The sequence below is a fragment of the Triticum aestivum genome, chromosome 5B, assembly GCF_018294505.1.
Source record: "Triticum aestivum cultivar Chinese Spring chromosome 5B, IWGSC CS RefSeq v2.1, whole genome shotgun sequence".
Lineage (NCBI taxonomy): Eukaryota > Viridiplantae > Streptophyta > Magnoliopsida > Poales > Poaceae > Triticum > Triticum aestivum.
In genome coordinates this window covers 629563605-629583844 of record NC_057807.1, presented here as the reverse complement: position 1 = coordinate 629583844, position 20240 = coordinate 629563605, and the positions used below count along the sequence as shown (strand labels likewise).

The 20240-nt window shown below is 44.8% G+C and overlaps 1 protein-coding gene and 3 long non-coding RNA genes across 6 annotated transcripts; 3 read left to right on the top strand and 1 right to left on the bottom strand.

Annotated features, from left to right (window-relative positions):
* Window positions 1-5851: 5851 nt before the first annotated feature.
* LOC123117249 (uncharacterized) lies at window positions 5852-7264 on the top strand. Its single transcript, XR_006457324.1, has 3 exons — window positions 5852-5972; window positions 6700-6865; window positions 7208-7264. It is a non-coding gene; the product is annotated as an uncharacterized lncRNA (long non-coding RNA).
* A 949-nt stretch (window positions 7265-8213) lies between these two features.
* Window positions 8214-10444, top strand: LOC123117248 (uncharacterized). Its single transcript, XR_006457323.1, has 3 exons — window positions 8214-8505; window positions 8591-9081; window positions 10320-10444. It is a non-coding gene; the product is annotated as an uncharacterized lncRNA (long non-coding RNA).
* Window positions 10445-10779: 335 nt separating this feature from the next.
* On the top strand, window positions 10780-15135 carry LOC123117247 (uncharacterized). Of its 2 annotated transcripts, none has more exons than XR_006457322.1 (9): window positions 10780-11499; window positions 11574-11662; window positions 11747-11954; window positions 12040-12103; window positions 12344-12530; window positions 13780-13857; window positions 14239-14348; window positions 14437-14502; window positions 14794-15135. It is a non-coding gene; the product is annotated as an uncharacterized lncRNA (long non-coding RNA). The 2 variants fall into 2 exon arrangements; XR_006457321.1 differs by having other exon boundaries at window positions 14189-14348.
* Window positions 15136-15596: 461 nt separating this feature from the next.
* LOC123113768 (uncharacterized) lies at window positions 15597-19119 on the bottom strand. Of its 2 annotated transcripts, none has more exons than XM_044535079.1 (2): window positions 17569-19118; window positions 15597-15937 (listed from the first exon to the last, which is right to left on the bottom strand). In XM_044535079.1, exons 1-2 carry the CDS (start codon window positions 19013-19015, stop codon window positions 15849-15851), a joined length of 1536 nt encoding a protein of 511 aa, XP_044391014.1. In that variant the 5' UTR covers window positions 19016-19118; the 3' UTR covers window positions 15597-15848. The 2 variants fall into 2 exon arrangements, with proteins under 2 accessions (XP_044391014.1, XP_044391013.1); XM_044535078.1 differs by lacking the exon at window positions 15597-15937 and adding an exon at window positions 15990-16521 and having other exon boundaries at window positions 17569-19119.
* Between the last annotated feature and the right edge of the window lie 1121 nt (window positions 19120-20240).

Here is a 20240-nt window from a genome sequence, read left to right as displayed (position 1 = left end):
ATCACTCTATACCACTTATTCCAGGTGCAAGACCATTTTCTCATAGACCATACAGATTAGCTCCAGAACTTAAGGATGAGGTGGAAAAGCGGATACAAGAGATGCTAGACTTTGGTGTAATCAGAAGGAGTAACAATCCATTTTCCTCTCCCATTCTCCTAGTTAAAAAGAAGGACCACACCTGGAGGTTGGTGGTGGATTACAGGCACCTCAATGCTCTCACAATCAAGGGAAATTACCCTATGCCTGTGATAGATGAACTTCTAGATGAATTACATGGAGCACAATGGTTTACAAAGTTGGATCTTAGGGCAAGATACCACCAAATAAGGTTAGCCCCTGGAGAAGAATATAAGATAGCCTTTCAAACTCATCGTGGTCATTTTGAGTTCCTGGTTGTGGGTTTTGGTCTGACAGGAGCTCCAAACACCTTTCAAGGAGCTATTAATGTATCCTTGTCTGAAGAACCTGACATGCTTAGGAATTTTGTCATTGCATTCTTTGATGCCATACTGATTTTTAGTAAAACATTGAAACAGCACCTTGAACATGTTAAAAGGGTTTTGGCAGTTTTGAGAAGAGACAAATGGTATGTAAAACTCTCCAAGTGTGAATTTGCTTCTCAAAAGATGCTCTACTTTGGGTCACATAATCAGCAAGGATGGAGTTTCCACTAATCCTGAGAAAATAAGTACAATTGAGAAGTGGCCACAACCTGAATCTGTGAAAGAGGTCAGGAGCTTCCTAGGGTTAGCTAGGTACTATAGGAAGTTCATTCGCCACTTTGGAATTATTGTCAAGCCAATGACTAACTTATTACACAAGGGCTCTGTGTTTGTCTGGACCAGTGTTGAGGACACAACATTTCAAACACTGAAACAGGCCCTAGTTACTGCCCCTGTTTTGGCCTCGCCCAATTTTCAGCAGCCTTTTACTATAGAGATAGATGCCAGTAATTGTGGAATTGGCGCCGTTTTATCTCAGGAGGGACACCCTGTGGCATTTGTCAGCAAGGCCCTAGGACCCAAAAATCAGACACTGTCGGTTTATGAAAAAGAATTCTTAGCTATTCTGTTAGCAGTTGAACAGTGGCGCTCCTATCTTCAGCTAAAAGAATTCAACATCATCACTGATCAAAAAGCTTTGGTCAGTCTAACAGAACAACATTTGCATACAGCCTGGCAGCAAAAAGCTCTAACCAAGTTGTTTGGTCTCGATTACAAAATCATTTACAGGAAAGGAACAGAAAACAAAGTTGCTGATGCATTATCCAGGCGCCCTCATCTGTCAGGGGACTGATATGCTCTGTCAGCAGTGCAACCAGCTTGGGTGCAGGAAATAATGGACAGTTATGTGTCAGATCCTCATGTTACAGCAATCTTACAGAAACTAGCAATTGATCCTTCAGTTGTTCCTAACTTTACATTGCAAGGGGGGCTACTCCGTTTCAAGAAGCGGCTGTGGATTGGATCAAATGAGCAACTGCAACGTAAGATTGCTGACAGTTTGCACGCTAGCTTGGCTGGGGGTCACTCAGGTTTTCCAGTAACTTATCGCAGAATTTCTCAATTGTTTCACTGGAAGAAAATGAAGCAGATGATCAAGGAGGTGTTACAGCAGTGTTAAATCTGTCAGCTTGCCAAACCTGACAGAGTTCCTTACCCTGGTCTACTGCAGCCTTTACCTATTCCCTCACAGCCTTGGGAGATGATGACGATGGATTTCATCGAAGGTTTGCCAGTGTCACAGCATCACAATTGCATCTTGGTAGTGGTGGATAAACTGACAAAATATGGACACTTCATCGCTCTCAAACATCCTTATACTGCTGTCACAGTGGCCGAGTCATTTTTGGACCGTGTGTACCGTCTCCATGGACTCCTATTTCCCTATTTTCTGATCGTGATCCTGTTTTCACCAGCTTGTTTTGGAAGGAGGTATGCAACAACAGGTATCAAACTGCGCATGAGCTCGGGTCAACATCCTCAAACTAACGGGCAAATGGAGCGTGTGAATCAACAGGTGGAGGGATATCTCAGATGTTTTATAAGTGCTCATCCGCATTGTTGGTTCAGTTGGCTTCCACTTTGTGAATTATGGTACAATTCAAACTGGCATTCTTCGACTGGTCGTACCCCGTTTGAACTGGTCTATGGGCATCCACCCTGTTACTTTGGTTTATCCCCTGTCGATGCTATCAGCAATTCAGACGCTCAACAATGGCTGCGTGACAAACATGTCGTTATGGAATCAGTCAAGCAGCATTTACTACGTATGCAGCAGCGGATGAAAGTTCAGGCCGATAAGCATCGGACAGAAAGAAGTTTTGAGGTGGGCGACATGGTTTTTCTCAAGATGCAGCCGTATATTCAGTCGTCTATTGCCCCGCGCGCAAACCACAAGTTAGCTTTCAAGTACTTTGGTCCTTTTGAAATCCTGGCGCGGATCGGCGCGGTGGCTTACAGACTGAAGTTACCAGACAACTGCAGGGTTCACCCAGTGTTCCATGTCTCTTTGCTCAAGCGACAGATCAAACCAAATCAACAGGTACTGCCAGGTCTTCCATCGTCAGCGGCTAACCTGCAGGTTTCGGCGTGTTTCCTGGATCGTCGACTGATTTCACGAGGGAACAAGATGGTGGCTCAAGTTCTGGTCAAGTGGAGCCATTCCCCAAGTTCTTTGGCAACTTGGGAAGACCAGGACATGCTGAAGCAACAACTCCCACGCGCACCGGCTTGGGGGCAAACCTTTTTCTCTCCAGGGGGGATTGTCAGCGGCACTGAAGATACTATAGTGACAACAGCTGAATCGCTACAGGAGACAGCAAGACAGGAACCGCTACAGGAGAATCCGGCAAGCGCAGAGCAGGCCAGGCCCAAGAGGAGAGCCCAGGTTCCAGCGAGATTGCGCGGCCCAGAATGGGCCCGCTAGTCATTACTTATATACTGCTGTAGTGGTTCTGTAACGGGTGGCTGGCAGCTTCGGCCGAGAATGGATAGGATAGTTGGCTTGTAAGGATTGGCTGTAATCTCCTCCCTCTCGTTTGAACTCTCCTGAACAATTGAATTCCGATCAATCCATAGCTACTCGAGAGTGATTCTAGTTCGTGCTTACACAGACTGGGCACTACAAATGCATGAACAGGAAATTTAGTCAGAAATAAGATTGGGTCGTTGATTTGGAGCAGATTAAAGATCGTTGGTTGTAATTTACCTCCATTTCATGAACTAGACCGAGCTCCATTGGGGTTTTCTTGGGTGGGGGAAGTTGGAGTGGAATGGAAAGAACAACAGACAATATCTGCAGTACCTGTCGATGGTCGAGGACGTCAAATTCCGACAAACGGTGGCAGGAATGTGGAGTGTGAGCCGTAAGAAAGTAGATCTAAAGGATCACAGTAGAAAAGAAGATGATGAGGGGATCAGAGTAGGGACAAAGTAGATGAGACGTGGGTGCAGTCAGCAACCCAAAATAAATGTTTAGTTACTCGGGGTGACTGGTGGGATGCTCTCACGAGTAAAATATTATGTCCATGCGAGCAGTGACAGTAAGTTTCAGAAAGCTGAACGAAAAATAGTGTGTCATAAGTTTCATGGAAAAGAACTTGAGAGAATTAGAAGTATACCGTAGGAGTGAAAATGAAATCAAATGTTAGGGCAGTTGAAAGAATGAAATGTGTTAAAGATTTTACTTTTTCAAGGAAGTCATCAAACGGTTTCAAAATTTTAGATTTGGTCGTACAAGGATTGAATTGGCTAATCTAACAACAGATATTTCACGGACCATAGCGTGTATCGTAGGACGCTAAAAAGTAGGCAAAAGGAGTGTATGGAATAATTCATGGGAAAATGATGGGATGAAGTTGGGAAAGGACAGAATAGCATGAACTGATGACTTTAAATCAGGTGAAGGAAATTAATGAAACAGAAGAAAAACAAATTGGGAATGAAAATGATTACACGGTTGAAAGGAAGAACGCAGGTGACGTGAAAAAAAAGAGTATGTACACATTGCAAGAGAGAGGAAGGAAGAAGAAGATGAACAGTGGCAAAGAACAGTTAGAACAGAACAGAGTGATGCAGCGTATGACACGTACAAGGGCGTAGTAGTACACCTAGACGACGTATTTATATACTCCCTCCGTCCCAAAATTCTTGTCTTAGATTTGTCTAGATACGGATGTACCTAATACTAAAACGTGATTTGATACATCCGTATTTAGACAAATTCAAGACAAGAATTTTGGGACGGAGGGAGTAAAATAAACACGTATATTGTCTCGTACTGAGAGGATTAAAAAAGTCATTCATTTTTCAACAAATTTCCAGCACAATAATGTTCTGCACCTCAACGGTTGTGAAAGAATGCGCGGGTGCATGTCCCTATGAATTTCAAACAATCAGACGGCAGTCCAGCCGCCTGGCGTGCCCAATAAATCCCATAGTTAGATTCCTGTCAAAACATGGGCTCTCTCAGAGCTCAGGCCATTTGGACCGTCAGATCTCGAACTTGATGCGATTAGGGCCGTCAGATCTGCCCCTGGAATGAGCTGGGCCGTTGGATAAAATTCGGCTTCGAACAGCTCTACAATTCCTTCCTTTTCTGACATTCCCCGTTGGCTCACGCCTCTCTGTCGCGTGGGCTTGATGCCTGGTGGGGCCCTTCTGTTGGCGTCGTGCGTGAGGCTAGCCGCGGTGTGTGGCTTCCATGCTGGATCGTGCGGTGGCTCCGCATGTAATTTTGAGAACCCGCCGTAGGCAGTGTGGGGATTTCATGTGTCGACCCTTCGCGTGTCACGTGCTGGTTTGCTCGGGCGTGGAAGAGGTGAGCGAGGGGTACATCCATCTTCTTCCTGCTTCTCATTCGCCCCTTTCTCTTCACTTCGCTCCTTTCCACCAGATCTGACGATGTTCCCGCTTGTCGTTGCCTCGCCGCCGTGACAAAGGTGCTTTTCCTCCCGCCCTTGTCGCTTCCTTCCTTTCCTTGCGTCTGATTCCCTCCTGGTCGTCCGCTTGCAGTTGGGAAAGGGGAAGGGGGCCATCGTCTTGTGGTTGGGCCGGAGTAGGGGTGAGCTGGACGCTGATGATGTCTTCGTGCAATGGAGGAGGTTCTTTCATGCTCCCTTACTCTTTTTTTCGTTCGATTTGTTATCTGGCACTGCTGGTAACACGTCGGGCCTGCTACTGTTCTAGGGTGAGGGTTTGCAGTTTGATTGGTGGCTGCGGCGGTGGCGGAATTGGCGGCGACGAGGCGGCGGCGTTGTGACGGGGTCGTGGCACGGCGGCGCCCAGCTCTACGTGTCGCTCAAGATGGAGAACGCGCGGATCATTGGCGACCTCGTGCCGCACGTCTACAGCTCTGAGCCCATCATCGGCTCATGAGAACCTGCCCGTGCCGTACGGACCCGCCACCAGCTCCTGATTACTCTTGCACTCGTGCTTGATAGTTTAGGTTTACATTGATTCGGTTCTGGTTTTGCAGCTCGCGGTGGAAAGGGAGCTGGCGTCCATGCGGGAGCTCAGCTTAGTTGTGTTGCCGGACCATGGTATGCATGCTACATACCTACTGCCTAACTAAAGTGAACTACTTAGTGTTGTACTCTCAAGTTGCCTTTCAGTAAACTGAAAACCTTCAGGATTTTGTGTTTTCATATACTATTCTTTTGCACGGGTTTGTTTGCCTCAATTGGATGCTCAAATGTATGGTTCACTTTCGCAAATGCTGTTGTAAACTACCGCACATGTGCATTGTTTCTAACAATTTTGATCTATGGAATTTACTGCAGAAACACTTGACTTCAAATTCTTGCTCAAGCCCAAGGACGCGGAGACCCCGTGCATCACTGAGGAACGGCTGACGCGGCTCCTCACCAGGGGCATGCTCCAGGGTGATGTGAGGCTTGCAAACTTCGGGCTTAATGGAGATGATCAGTTGCTTGAGCATAAATGAATCACCCACTCATGGCGACCGAGGTGAGAACAGGAGTCAAAATGGGCAAGCAGACTTTGATCTTGCAATGCTTATGCTTCGCTACTATGCTTGCATTTTGTTGTACCATCCCTCTTCTCAAATAACTGGTATACTGGTATCCTAAGTATCTCTGAAGTCAAACAAATAGGCAGACAAAAAAGAGTAGTAACAACTTTGAATGGTTTTGACTTCTTCGTTTGAAGTTCAATCTTTACGATGTAATCGGCCATGTTCTAAAATCTGGAATGCTCTTGCGCATAACATATCTTTAGGGAAATAAATTAAACAATCCAAAAAGGACAAGAATGGGAGTTGCTTCAATATTCATTTCACTGCCGTGGTGACTGCTTCTGCTACCCTATTGCTCTTGAACAAGCTAACGATATTGCTCTTAAAAATGCTTTATCATGGGTATGTTAATTGGCTAAACATGCTAAGCTTGTCTCACAATTACAATCTACCTGGCACACATGCTTAGGCACAAATGTTAGGAACCAGCATGGCGCACCAATGCGCGTTGCAGGTTCACATATAAGTCTCCGCTCCTATCGAGGCTAGCCTGCCGTAGGTATGAATCAAGTCCCTAGCCCGTATGAGCCCTACTTTTCATGGAGCAAGGTGAAGCTTGCTGCTTTTGCTTTTGGTAAAAAGGAATCCCTATAGTTATGTTGGTATCCTCTCTGCAAGTCTATTCTGCCCTTTTTGACATTTTTTGTTCTATATTGCTAGGCACTGAACCATATTACACTTGTGTGCTCAAACCAACTGAGCTTAATTCATATATGTAAATATTTAAGAATGTGAGGACGATGCCCAATTGACAAGGATTGCAATACTGTATGAATCATTTGGAGATGGGTTGTAGATATTAAGCTATGTAAGAGATGATTTTAAGGTAAACAAGCCATTCCGCTTGCTTTCTGTTAACCTTTATGCATGCGTTTGTAAGTACCCCCCCCCCCCCCCCCCGGTGTACTTCTATTATAGAAATTTGAAGAGTCGGCAACAAATTTTAGAGTGGATGCACACACCCTTGCAGTTTTAGGATCTCTCGTTAGAGGCATCATCGATGTACTTGACTCATTTAAAAGGCCATACATGTGGATTTTTTTTCTTCTCTTTCATATTTAGTTATTTTGAAATAGCTATCTATGGTAGCTTTTTGACTGCTTCAATTTTGTTCTTTCAGGTAGGTCACTAATTTAAATTGGTTATTTGACTGCATTTGTGGTTGCAGGTCGACTTGTGATATGACAAGCGGATCACGGTGTCACGGAATGAGCAATTAGAGAACAGTGTTTTCACCTAAGGCGGGGTGAGATTTTTTGTCCATCTTGGTTGTATTTTAAAATGAGTTTAACTACAGATAATCAATAATAATCAACTAATGTAATTATTTCTAATGTTGAGTCATTCTTTTAGCCTTTACAAAGAATGAAAATACTAGCTATAATAATCATTAATCAAACATTCCATTCCCCCTTTTGTCATAATGGTGATTCATACTTGTGCTATACATGAGTCATTCCTTACCAATCTTTACAATGAATGAAAATATTTATAATAATTCATATTATTTTGCTCGATGTTGTGGCTAACCTGAAGGTATACCATTCTTTTTACCTTCTCTATTTATATACTTCTACAGAGTGTTACCCGTTATATTCTTGTCTAAACAAGGGCTCTCTCAGAGCTTAGGCTATTTGGACCGTCGGATCTCGAACTTGATGCGATTTGGGCCGTCAGATCTGCCCCTGGAATGAGCTGGGCCGTTGCACAAAATTCGGCTTCGAACAGCTCCACAGTTCCTTCCTTTTCTGACGTTCCTCGTTGGCTCACGCATCTCTATCGCGTGGGCGCGATGCCTGGTGGGGCACTTCTGTCGGTGTCGTGTGTGAGGCTAGCCACGGTGTGTGGCTTCCGCGCTGGATCGTGTGGTGGCTCCGCATGTAATTTTGAGAACCCATCATGGGCAGTGTGGGGATTTCATGTGTCGACCCTTCGCGTGTCACATGCTGGTTGGCTCGGGCGTGGATGAGGTGAGTGAGGGGTGCATCCATCTTCTTCCTGCTTCTCATTCGTCCCTTTCTCACCACTTCGTCCCTTTCCACCAGATCCGACGCTGTTCCATCTTATCGTTGCCTCGCCGCCGTGACAAAGGTGCTTTTCCTCCCGCCCTTGTCCGCTTCCTTCTTTTCCTTGCGTCTGATTCCCTCCTGGTCGTCCGCCTGCAGTTGGGAAAGGGGAAGGGGGCCATCGCCTTGCGGTTGGGCCAGAGTAGGGGTGAGCTGGATGTCGCTGATAACACGTCGGGCCTGCTACTATTCTAGGCTTAGGGTTTGCTATTTGATTGGTGGCTGCGGCGGCGGCGGAGTTGGCGGGGAAGAGGGAGGTGGCGACGTGACGGGGTCGTGGCACGACGGTGCCCAGCTCTATGTGTCGCTCAAGATGGAGAACGCGCGGATCATTGGTGACCTTGTGCCGCACATCTACGGCTCTGAGCCCATCATCTGCTCATGAGAACCTGCTCGCGTCGTATGGACCCGCCACCAGCTCCTGATTACTCTTGCGCTCGTGCTTGACAGTTTAGGTTTACATTGATTCGGTTCTGGTTTTGCAGCTCGCGATGGAAAGGGAACTGGCGTCCATGCGGGAGCTCAGCTTAGTTGTGTTGCCGGACCATGGCATGCACGCTACATACCTACTGCCTAACTAAACTGAACTGCTTAGTGTTATACTCTCAAGTTGCCTTTCAGTAAACTAAAAACCTTTAGGATTTTGTGTTTTCATATACTATTCTTTTGCACGGGTTTGTTTGCCTCAATTGGCTGCTCAAATGTATGATTCACTTTCGCAAACGTTGTCGTAAACTACCACACATGTGCATTGTTTCTAACAATTTTGATCTATGGAATTTACTGCAGAAACACTTGACTTCAAATTCTTGCTCAAGCCCAAGGACGCGGAGACCCCGTGCATCACTGAGGAACGGCCGACGCGGCTCCTCACCAGGGGCATGCTCCAGGGTGATGTGAGGCTTGCAAACTTCAGGCTTAATGGAGATGATCAGTTGCTTGAGTATAAATGAATCACCCACTCATGGCGACCGAGGTGAGAACAGGAGTCAAAATGGGCAACCAGACTTCGATCTTGCAATGCTTATGCTTCACTACTAGGCTTGCATTTTGTTGTACCGTCCTTCTTCTCAAATAACTGGTATACTGGTATCTTAAGTATCTCTGAAGTCAAAGAAACAGGTAGACAAAAAAGGGTAAGAGCAACTTTGAATGGTTTTGACTTCTTCGTTTGAAGTTCAATCTTTACGATGTAATCGGACATGTTCTAAAATCTGTAATGCTCTTGCGCATAACATATCTTTCGGGAAATAAACTAAAAAAATCCAAAAAGGACAAGAATGGGAGTTGCTTCAATTTTCATTTCACTGCCATGGTGGCTGCTTCTGCTACCCTATTGCTCTTGAACAAGCTAACCCTATTACTCTTAAAAATGCTTTGTCATGGGTATGTTAACTGGCTAAACATGCTAAGCTTGTCCCACAATTACAATCTACCTGGCACCCATGCTTAGACAAAAATGTTAGGAACCAGCACGACGCACGAATGCGCGCTGCAGGTTCACATAGAAGTCTCTGCTCCTATCGAGGCTAGCCTGCCATAGGTATGAATCAGGTCCCTAGCCCATATGAGCCCTACTTTTCATGGAGCAAGGTGAAGCTTGCTAATTTTGCTTTTGGTAAAAAAGGAATCCCTATTGTTATGTTGGTAGCCTCTCTGCAAGTCTATTCTGCCCTTTTGGACATTTTTTGTTCTGTCTTGCTAGGCACTGAATCATATTACACTTGTGTGCTCAAACCAACTAAGCTTAATTCATATATGTAAATGTTTAAGAATGTGAGGATGATGCCCAATTGACAAGGTTTGCAATACTGTACGAATCATTTGGAGATGGGTTGTAGATACTAAGCTATGTAGGAGACGATTTTAAGGTAAACAAGCATTCATCTTGCTTTCTGTTACCCTTTAAGCATGGGTTTGGTTGTAAGTACCCCCCCCCCCCCCCCGTGCGTGCTCCTATTATAGAAATTTGAAGATTCGACAACAAATTTTAGACTAGATGAACACACCCTTCCAGTTTTAGGATCTCTTGTCAGAGGCATCATCAATGTACTTGCCTCATTTAAAAGGCCATACATGTTGATTTTTTTCTTCTCTTTCATATTTAGTTATTTTGAAATAGCTATCTATGGTAGCTTTTTGACTGTTTCTATTTTGTTCTTTCAGGTAGGTCACTAATCTAAATTGGTTATTTGACTGCATTTGTGGTTGCAGGTCGACTTGTGATATGACAAGCGGATCACGGTGTCACGGAATGAGCAATTAGAGAAGAGTGTTTTCACCTAAGGCGGGGTGAGATTTTATGTTCATCTTGGTTGTATTTTAAAATGAGATTTAGCTACAGATAATCAATAATAAACTAATGTAATTATTTGTAATGCTGAGTCATTCTTTGTGCCTTTACAATGAATGAAAATACTAGCTATAATAATCATTAATCAAACATTTCATTCCCGCTTTAGTTGTAACGTTGAGTCATACTTGTGCTATACATAAGTCATTCTTTACCAATCTTTACAATGAATGAAAATATTTATGATAATTCATATTATTTTGCTCGATGTTCTGGCTAACCTGAAGGTATACCATTCTTTTTACCTTCTATTTATTTGCTTCTACCGAGTGTTATCCGTTATATTCCTGTCTAAACATGGGCTCTCTCAGAGCTCAGGCTAGTTGGACTGTCAGATCTCGAACTTGATGCGATTTGGGCCGTCAGATCTGTCCCTGGGATGAGCTGGGCCGTTGCATAAAATTCGGCTTCGAACAGCTATACAGTTCCTTTCTGACGTTCCCCGTTGGCTCACGCCTCTCTGTCGCGTGGGCTCGATGCCTGGTGGGGCCCTTTTGTCGGCGTCGTGCGTGAGGCTAGCTGCGGTGTGTGGCTTCCACGCTGGATCGTGCGGTGGCTCCGCATGTAATTTTGAGAACCCGTCGTGGGCAGTATGGGGATTTCATGTGTCGACCCTTCGCGTGTCACGTGCTGGTTTGCTCGGGCGTGGATGAGGTGAGTGAGGGCATGTACAATGGTTGATAAGGTAGTCTTATCTTAAGTTTTGCATGTAAATTTATAAATGACAAAAAAAATTGTATACAATGGGTCATCTCTCAGCCTTATCTTCAATAACTAGCTCTTCCTAAAAACATGGTAAGACATATCGTACTAAGAGATCATCTCTTGTCTTCTCTTAAATTAGAGAAAACAAGCCTTTTTTATGATTTTTCTCTCCTCCACCTCATCATTTATCCTACGTGGCATTGCTAAGATGGACATGCCCTGAGGGGTGCATCCATCTTCTTCCTGCTTCTCATTCGTCCCTTTCTCTCCACTTCATCCCTTTCCACCAGATCCGACGCCGTTCCAGCTTATCGTTGCCTCGCCGCCGTGAAAAAGGTGCTTTTCCTCCCGCCCTTGTCAGCTTCCTTCCTTTCCTTGCGACTGATTCCCTCTTGGTCGTCCGCTTGCAGTTGGGAAAGGGGAAGGAGGCTATCGTCTTGCGGTTGGGCCGGAGTAGGGGTGAGTTGGATGCCGCTGATGTCTTCGTGCAACGGAGGAGGTTCTTTCATGCTCCCTTACTCTTTTTTTGTTCGATTTGTTATCTGGCACTGCTGGTAACACGTCGGGCCTGCTACTGTTCTAGGGTTAGGGTTTGCTATTTGATTGGTGGCTGCGGCGGCGGCGACGGAGTTGGCGGGGACGAGGGCGGCGGCGCCGTGACGGGGTCGTGGCATGGCAGCGCCCAGCTCTACGTGTCGCTCAAGATGGAGAACGTGTGGATCATTGGCGACCTCGTGCCGCACGTCTACGGCTCTGAGCCCATCATCGGCTCATGAGAACCTGCCTGCGCCGTAAGGACCCGCCACCAGCTCCTGATTACTTTTGCGCTCGTGCTTGACAGTTTAGGTTTACATTGATTCAGTTTCGGTTATGCAGCTCGCGATGGAAAGGGAGCTGGCGAACATGCGGGAGGTCAGCTTAGTTGTGTTGCCGGACCATGGTATGCATGCTACATACCTACTGCCTAACTAAACTGAACTGCTTAGTGTTGTACTCTCAAGTAGCCTTTCAGTAAACTGAAAACCTTTAGGATTTTGTGTTTTCATATACTATTCTTTTGCACGGGTTTGTTTGCCTCAATTGGATGCTCAAATGTATGATTCACTTTCGCAAACGTTGCTGTAAACTACCGCACATGTGCATTGTTTCTAACTATTTTGATCTGTGGAATTTACTGCAGAAACACTTGAGTTCAAATTCTTGCTCAAGCCCAAGGACGCGGAGACCCCGTGCATCACTGAGGAACGGCCGACGCGGCTCCTCACCAGGGGCATGCTCCAGGGTGATGTGAGGCTTGCAAACTTCAGGCTTAATGGAGATGATCAGTTGCTTGAGTATAAATGAATCACCCACTCATGCCGATCGAGGTGAGAACAGGAGTCAAAATGGGCAACCAGACTTCGATCTTGCAATGCTTATACTTCGCTACTAGGCTTGCATTTTGTTGTACCGTCCTTCTTCTCAAATAACTGGTATACTGGTATCCTAAGTATCACTGAAAAAGTCAAACAAACAGGCAGACAAAAAAGGGTAGTAACAACTTTGAATGGTTTTGACTTCTTCGTTTGAAGTTCAATCTTTACGATGTAATCGGCCATGTTCTGAAATTTGGAATGCTCTTGCGCATAACATATCTTTAGGGAAATAAATTAAACAATCCAAAAAGGACAAGAATGGGAGCTGCTTCAATATTCGTTTCACTGCCGTGGTGGCTGCTTCTGCTACCCTATTGCTCTTGAACAAGATAACCCTATTGCTCTTAAAAATGCTTTATCATGGGTATGTTAATTGGCTAAACATGCTAAGCTTGTCCCACAACTACAATCTACCTGGCACAAATGCTTAGGCACAAATGTTAGGAACCAGCACGGTGCACCAATGCGCGCTGCAGGTTCACATATAAGTCTCTGCTCCTATCGAGGCTAGCCTGCCATAGGTATGAATCAGGTCCCTAGCCCGTATGAGCCCTACTTTTCATGGAGCAAGGTGAAGCTTGCTGCTTTTGCTTTTGGTAAAAAGGAATCCCTATTGTTATGTTGGTAGCCTCTCTGCAAGTCTATTCTACCCTTTTTGACATTTTTTGTTCTATCTTGCTAGGCACTGAATCATATTACACTTGTGTGCTCATACCAACTGAGCTTAATTCATATATGTAAATACTTAAGAATGTGAGGATGATGCCCAATTGACAAGGTTTGCAACACTGTACGAATCATTTGGAGATGGGTTGTAGATATTAAGCTATGTAAGAGATGATTTTAAGGTAAACAAGCTTTCAGCTTGCTTTCTGTTAACCTTTATGCATGGGTTTAGTTGTAAGTACCCCCCCCCCCCCCCCCCCCCCCCCGCTTCTATTATAGAAATTTGAAGAGTCGGCAACAAATTTCACACTAGATGCACACACCCTTGCGGTTTTAGGACCTGACATCTTCTGTCAGAGGAATCATCGATGTACTTGCCTCATTTAAAAGGCAATATATGTTGATTTTTTTCTTCACTTTCATATTTAGTTATTTTGAAATAGCTAGCTATGGTAGCTTTTTGACTGCCTCTATTTTGTTCTTTCAGGTAGGTCACTAATCTAGATTGGTTATCTGACTGCATTTGTGGTTGCAGATCGACTTGTGATATGACAAGCGACTCACGGTGTCACGGAATGAGCAATTAGAGAAGAGTGTTTTCACCAAAGGCGGGGTGAGATTTTTTGTTCATCTTGGTTGTATTTTAAAATGAGATTTAGCTACAGATAATCAATAATCAACTAATGTAATTATTTCTAATGCTGAGTCATTCTTTGTACCTTTACAGTGAATCAAAATACTAGCTATAATAATCATTAATCAACCATTCCATTCCCCCTTTTGTTGTAATGTTGAGTCATACTTGTGCTATACATGACTCATTCTTTACCAATCTTTACAATGAATGAAAATAGTTATGATAATTCATATTATTTTGCTCGACGTTGTGGCTAAGCTGAAGGTATACCATTCTTTTTACCTTCTCTATTTATTTGCTTCTACAGAGTGTTGGGTTCATGTGCATGCTTCACTAAATCATTTCCTTGTGACCTAGAATAAGATTTTTCCAATTGGGAGTTGTATGCTGAGATTGTTCATGTTGTGAAGTGCTTTGTGCGAATGATTATTCTCTGTTCTTTGCCTCGGATAACTACAAATGAGGAGGTATGAATGATTGACCGAGAAACTGAATGAGATTGTTCATGTTGTGAAGTACTTTGTGTGAATGATTACTCTCTGTTCCTTGCCTCAGATAACTACAAATGAGGAGGTATGAAGGATTGACCGAGAAACTGAATTAAAATATACTTGATTTAAGGTATACCCTGGCCTCTTTCTTCTATCGTTTGTGTTCCTCTTCTCATTTATGTTATTAGTCCTTTCTCAAGCCTTTGTTTTATTTGAAACTTCAAATGTTGAGAAGTATATTTTTGCTGATTACTGAGTAAATGAACTGACAATGGGTATACATTCATTGTACTTTTGATGTATTCACTGTTCACTCCTTTTTTGAGAAGTTATGTTTCTACAATGTAGTATCTGTTTTTGTATAAGCACATCACGCACTTCCATGTGCCTTAACGATCTTGTCCTTCTTTTCATTTCATAGTATGGATGCATCATGCCGTGGTTTATTTGCATCTCTGCACCTTTACTGGGATGCTTACTGAAAGCCTTGCACAAGCGAAACCAGGCTATCGTTTGGAGAAAAACACTATACATGCTGAGAAGATAAGCTCAAGTAGAAGAGTACCACATGTAAATGACAATGATTTTTCATAGATACCCAGCGTTGGCTTGGTTGTGGATAAAAGGATCTATGTACAGAAGCATTACTATCATTTATAGTTGTGTGCGCGTTTTGTACTGAATCATTACTAGTATACATGTTCTTATCCCACCTCTTTGAGACATATTGTGCCTTTTGAACTCGCTGAGGCTGGAACATAACTGAAACATGTAGGATTATAACCTTTCTCACCTTGCTTATGGTATATTATTTATGTCCATGCTCTATATCTTATATTGAAGTTTTAGATGCTTGGCCATAGTGCTGAACCAGGCAAGGCGCGCCAGGGTGCGCTTTCGGTCTAGTAATCTGAGATTGAGGTCAAGATTAGCCTGGAGAGGCAAGAAATGGATAGAAAAATAATAATAAATAATCTGAGATTGAGGTCAAGATTAGCCTGAAGAGACGAGAGAGAAAATCACATGTGGGTGAACTACACGAGTACAACATGAGTGAAATCAAGATGAATGAAGATTGGAGAGAGATATTTTTTCAAAAAAGGGCGTCCTTTCTTATCTCATATAATAAAGCATCAAGGGATAGAAAACACCATATGGCCACACGAGAGGACCCGACTGAGAGGTGCAGGCAGCAACAACTCTAGACCATAGAGCTATGAGAGCTTCCCAATTAAAGAGAGCTTAGAAATTGTAGGAGTATTCATCAGTACATCATGATTAGATGATCCAGAAACATGCATAGTCTACTCTAATAGATATAGGTATTCATCAGTACATCATCTTCATCACATATATGGATTTTGCCCTATTAACTTGGTTCTGCCTGCAGTGCACCATTAAGGCATTAACACAAACATCATCTTCGATAGGAGCGACGCCAAAGTGATCAACACCATGTCACCAGATTCCATGTCTTTACGCTGCACACTTACGCCTCTTTGGAACAAACCTTGCAGACTTACTTGAAAGACGAGTTGCAACCTTGTCGTTGTCCAATGCCACCCCTTTGAAAATAGAAATAAAAATTAACTCAGATACATACACCATCTGAACATCTCGCAAGCAGTATGGGAAGATGAGATGAATTGCAACTTCATAAAAAAGATGTACACAATAATTGTTCAAAAAGAAGGAATAGACAAACAAGAGAAATGGCATTGCAGTGGAGTATATTGATAAAGAAAACTGCTTCGCCGTCAATATTAATGCAAACGTAATGCCATCATATCCTTGATTAGGTTTCAGATCGTCATGACTCCATATCTGTTTTCCATTAGCTCTCAGCTAACTCGTCATCAAAGCGTTGTCTGAGAACACCACACTAGCCATGATGTGACTTTTGTGGCCTCAATGAGCAGGTATCGCCTTTGTCAATCAGCTGGAAGGACTACAGCTGACACGCAAGGAATTGGTGGCGACTGTGCTGCAGACAAGGCCGGCACATGGGTGCTGTATTCAGGTGGGAAAAGGCTGAAGGCAGCAAGAAAGCAGTAAACTCAAGATACATGGAGTCCCGACAACAGTCCACGTGCAAAGGACGTCGGATTATGCATGACAGGATGTAGAAGACAGTCGGAAGGCCCGTCGCCTGAATAAAGCCAAAGAAAGTAACATGAGAAGGGCAGCGAGGCTAATGCTACGGGAGTTTTACCTAATGACATTTCCATGCAGGGAGAACGGCTTTTCCTTGGCCGAGTATCCAGTTACACACGGGTATAAAAGGTACACAATATCAGAATCAAAAGGATTACAACAGGGACAGCCAAAGATGTGGCCTGGTTGACCCAAAGTAACCCAAACAAAACACATTCTAAAACTTTTGTCAACAGAAAAATATGTGTTAAAAGCATCGTATATCATCTTCTAAAGGTACAAGGCATTTGCTCCGACATACTAGAAAATAGAGGACAATATAGTTCTATCCTTCACCAGAGCAATCAAAATAGTGTGGTTCCTAGAATCCGCTTCAAGATAGCGCACCATAGTAGTAGCAACAGAAGGCTGCCTGATGAATCAAGAACTACACGTGTACAGATAAAATGGACCGTCCCCAAAAGAGCAAAAGATCCAACAAGGAGATGGAGTGCACCTACACAAGGACAACTTGATGACAGAAGGACCAGAGCTATTATTGATATACAGTGTAGTGCACCTACACAACTGGAGCGTCTAAAACTGAAACGCTTGAACAGCCCAACAGAAGGTTCATGGTAACAATATTGTAAATGCTTCAATTAATTAACATGTTACTATTTTTTGCCGAGGGGTAATAAATTAACATATTACTATTAACACAGGCACACTAGAGGTCCGTGATGAAGGCAGGAAACTGAAAAACCTGAGACAGGAATAACATCGGGCACACAACCCTGATAAGTAGAGTGGTGCGGGTCTAGAAAGTCGGCATGCAGAGAGTTGCTGAGACTCGTACACCAAACCAGGCAGCAGGTGAGTTGCGTCATAGATTCACAGGTAAAATATATATAATAAATAAGCAAAAAGACCAGTGTTACACTACCATATCCAACAGAAAGCTAAGCAAAGGCGACCATGTTATGTAATACTGTATGCAAGAACGGTACGTAAAAGACATAATTTGAATACTATAAGTGAGCTTCTTATAGCTAGTAGTTACCAGTTGGCCTTTCAAGGTGTTTGGAGGAGAAGACAGTTGGAAGTAGGGGCATATTAGGGAAATCGTTTTTGTCATCCACACACTCAGCACAGCCCGCATCCTTGCACTCAGCACAGTAGGACCGTCGATTGATATATTGAGTACATGCCTGCAGTTTCGCAAGCTTCATGTCAATCACGCTCATCCACCCCTTGCCACCAAATTCCTTCTCCCTTAACAGGCAGCATAGAACATCCGGGTCATCCACACTGACGACTGGGAACTCGGGAAGACGCTGCTGTATGTCCAGAGCTTTGTAACAACGTTGCGCCCATAGACCATCCAGGTTGATCATGGCATGTTGCTCCCAACTGAATTTGTCGGAGTTCAAAGTCCAAATGGTGATTTTTTGGGGACCCTTATGCTGCTGCCCTTGGCTTGTTATGCGAGGAAGCTGATGCCATGGCGAGTCATCATCATCGTGGATTGTCTCATGGAAGTCATTGTCAATGTGGACAAAGCGCATCTTGCCTTGGCTAATGGACACACTTCGGAACCTCCCAGGGAAGTGCCTTGAGACCCGTAGCTCTTCAGGGTATTCTTTTTCTCCAGGGAAAGGTACGAAGTGGAGGGGCGGGGAACCTCTAGTGGAAGAGAAGTCAGATAGCAGGACACCGCTGAAGTAGTCAACCCAGCACAGGAAACGGTCGTCGAGAGCGAGCACATCGTCAGTTGACCAGAGCTTGGGGAGCTTGCCACTGCTCTGCTTCTGCTTGGGTGCGTGCCAACGTATCAGGCCAGGCATAATGGGGATGATTGTCCACTCTTCAGTCTGGGAGGAGTCGAAGACGAAGAGTGCACCATCCAGGACACTGAGGTCGGCAACGATGTAGCGCTTCTCCGAGAGCCGCAGGATGCCTGTGGAGAATTTATCCATCAGGAACAACCGCCTTTTCCTCCTCCTGTCCTCGGTGTACCGGGGGAGCAACTGCACCGAGGGGGAAGGACCGGCGGCCGTGTAGACGAACAGATCTGACGGGGCGCAAATCCGGCTCAGGATGTCGATGTCGAAGAGGACGAGGTCCTTGTCGGTTGCCCGGACGAAGGGATAGGCGGGGGGCTTGGTGTCGGAGCATTCTCGCATCGGCCAGTGGAGGTTGAGGTAGGAGACCCCTTTTGGAGGAGCCGCGAGGGTGAAGGACACGTAGCAGGAGCGGCCGTGGTCAATGCGGAGTTGAGCGGCGGTCTTGTTCTTGTTGACAACCCGACGAGCAGCGTCTAGGTCCTTGTGGCAGCGGGTGCGGCCGATGCGATCCAGCATCGCCCAATCGGGGAAGACGGCGGTCCCCTCCATCGCCCAATCGGTGAAGAAATCGGTCCCCTCCTCCGCCGCCATCTCCCAATCGGAGAGGGCGGCCATCTCCTCCTCCTCCTCCTCATCCGAGCTTGACGCGGCTTCGACGGGCATGGTGATCGGGATCGGGAATAAAGCCGCCGCCGCCGCCGCCGCCGCCCTAACACAAACCCTAGGTTTTTTGCTTTGGTTGGGGAACCGATGGACGGGAAAGAGGCGACAGACCAAGTTATACTACCACTGGCAGGGCCAGCTCATTGGGCCACCGTTCCCTCGAAAAAATAAGCTCATTGGGCCACCAAACTAGTTGCACGAGAGAAGAAGCCGGCACACAGAGCATCTCCGATCAGGCCGGCCCATTTACACATTGCTGTACCGATACCACCAATTCAGTCGCTGTAGCGGTTCAATCTGAAAATTTCAAAAAAAAAATTTACTAAGAAAACAAATCCTGAAAATTCAAAAAATGTTCATCAATTTGGGAAAAGTCCACGAGTTCAAAAAAGTTCATGAATTCGAAAAAATGTTCATGAAATCTGGGAAAAAGTTCACGAAATTTATAAATATACACGAATTTGAGGAAAATGTTCACAACTTTTTTAAAAAAATAATAATAATTTTTTAAAAAAAATCGTGAAATTTGGGAAAAAGTTCACAATGTTGAAAAAATGCTTGCAAAAATGAGAAAAGTTCACAGACCTGAAAGAAAAGGTTTACAAAATACGAGAAGATTGGCTACTATTGTGGCGTGTGCTGACTTCTCAGGCACGGTATGGAGGATTGGGGTATGTTGCGTGGAAAACAAATTATTATTTTTCCTACGAAACACCCAAAGATCTATCTATGGAGATGCTTGCAACGAGTGGGGAGTGTGTGCCTACGTACCCTTCTAGACCGAAGCGTTAACGATCTAAAGATCGTGGTTGATGTAGTCATAGTCCAATCCGATCGAAGCACCGCACGTGCGGGCACCTCCGAGATTAGCACACGTTTGGCTCGATGGCGTCCTCTCCTTCTTGACCCAGCAAGTGAGGGAGAAGAGGTAAATAAGATCTGAACAAACACGGCGGTCTGGTGGTGGTGGCAGCGGCAAAACTGCAACAGGGCTTCGTCAAGCGTCTGCACGAGGTGGGGGCGGTTTGACGGGAGGGAGACGGACAAGTGTGGAAGGGTGGCTGCCCCCAACACCTCCCCACCTTTATATAGGCGTGGAGGAGGCTAGTAGATTGCCCTCCAAGCCCCTAGGGTCGTTGGCCAAGGGGGAAGGAAAGAAATCCCTCCTTTTCTTCCTCACCGATTGCTATCCCCTTTTTAGGGATCTCGATCTTATCCCTTTCAA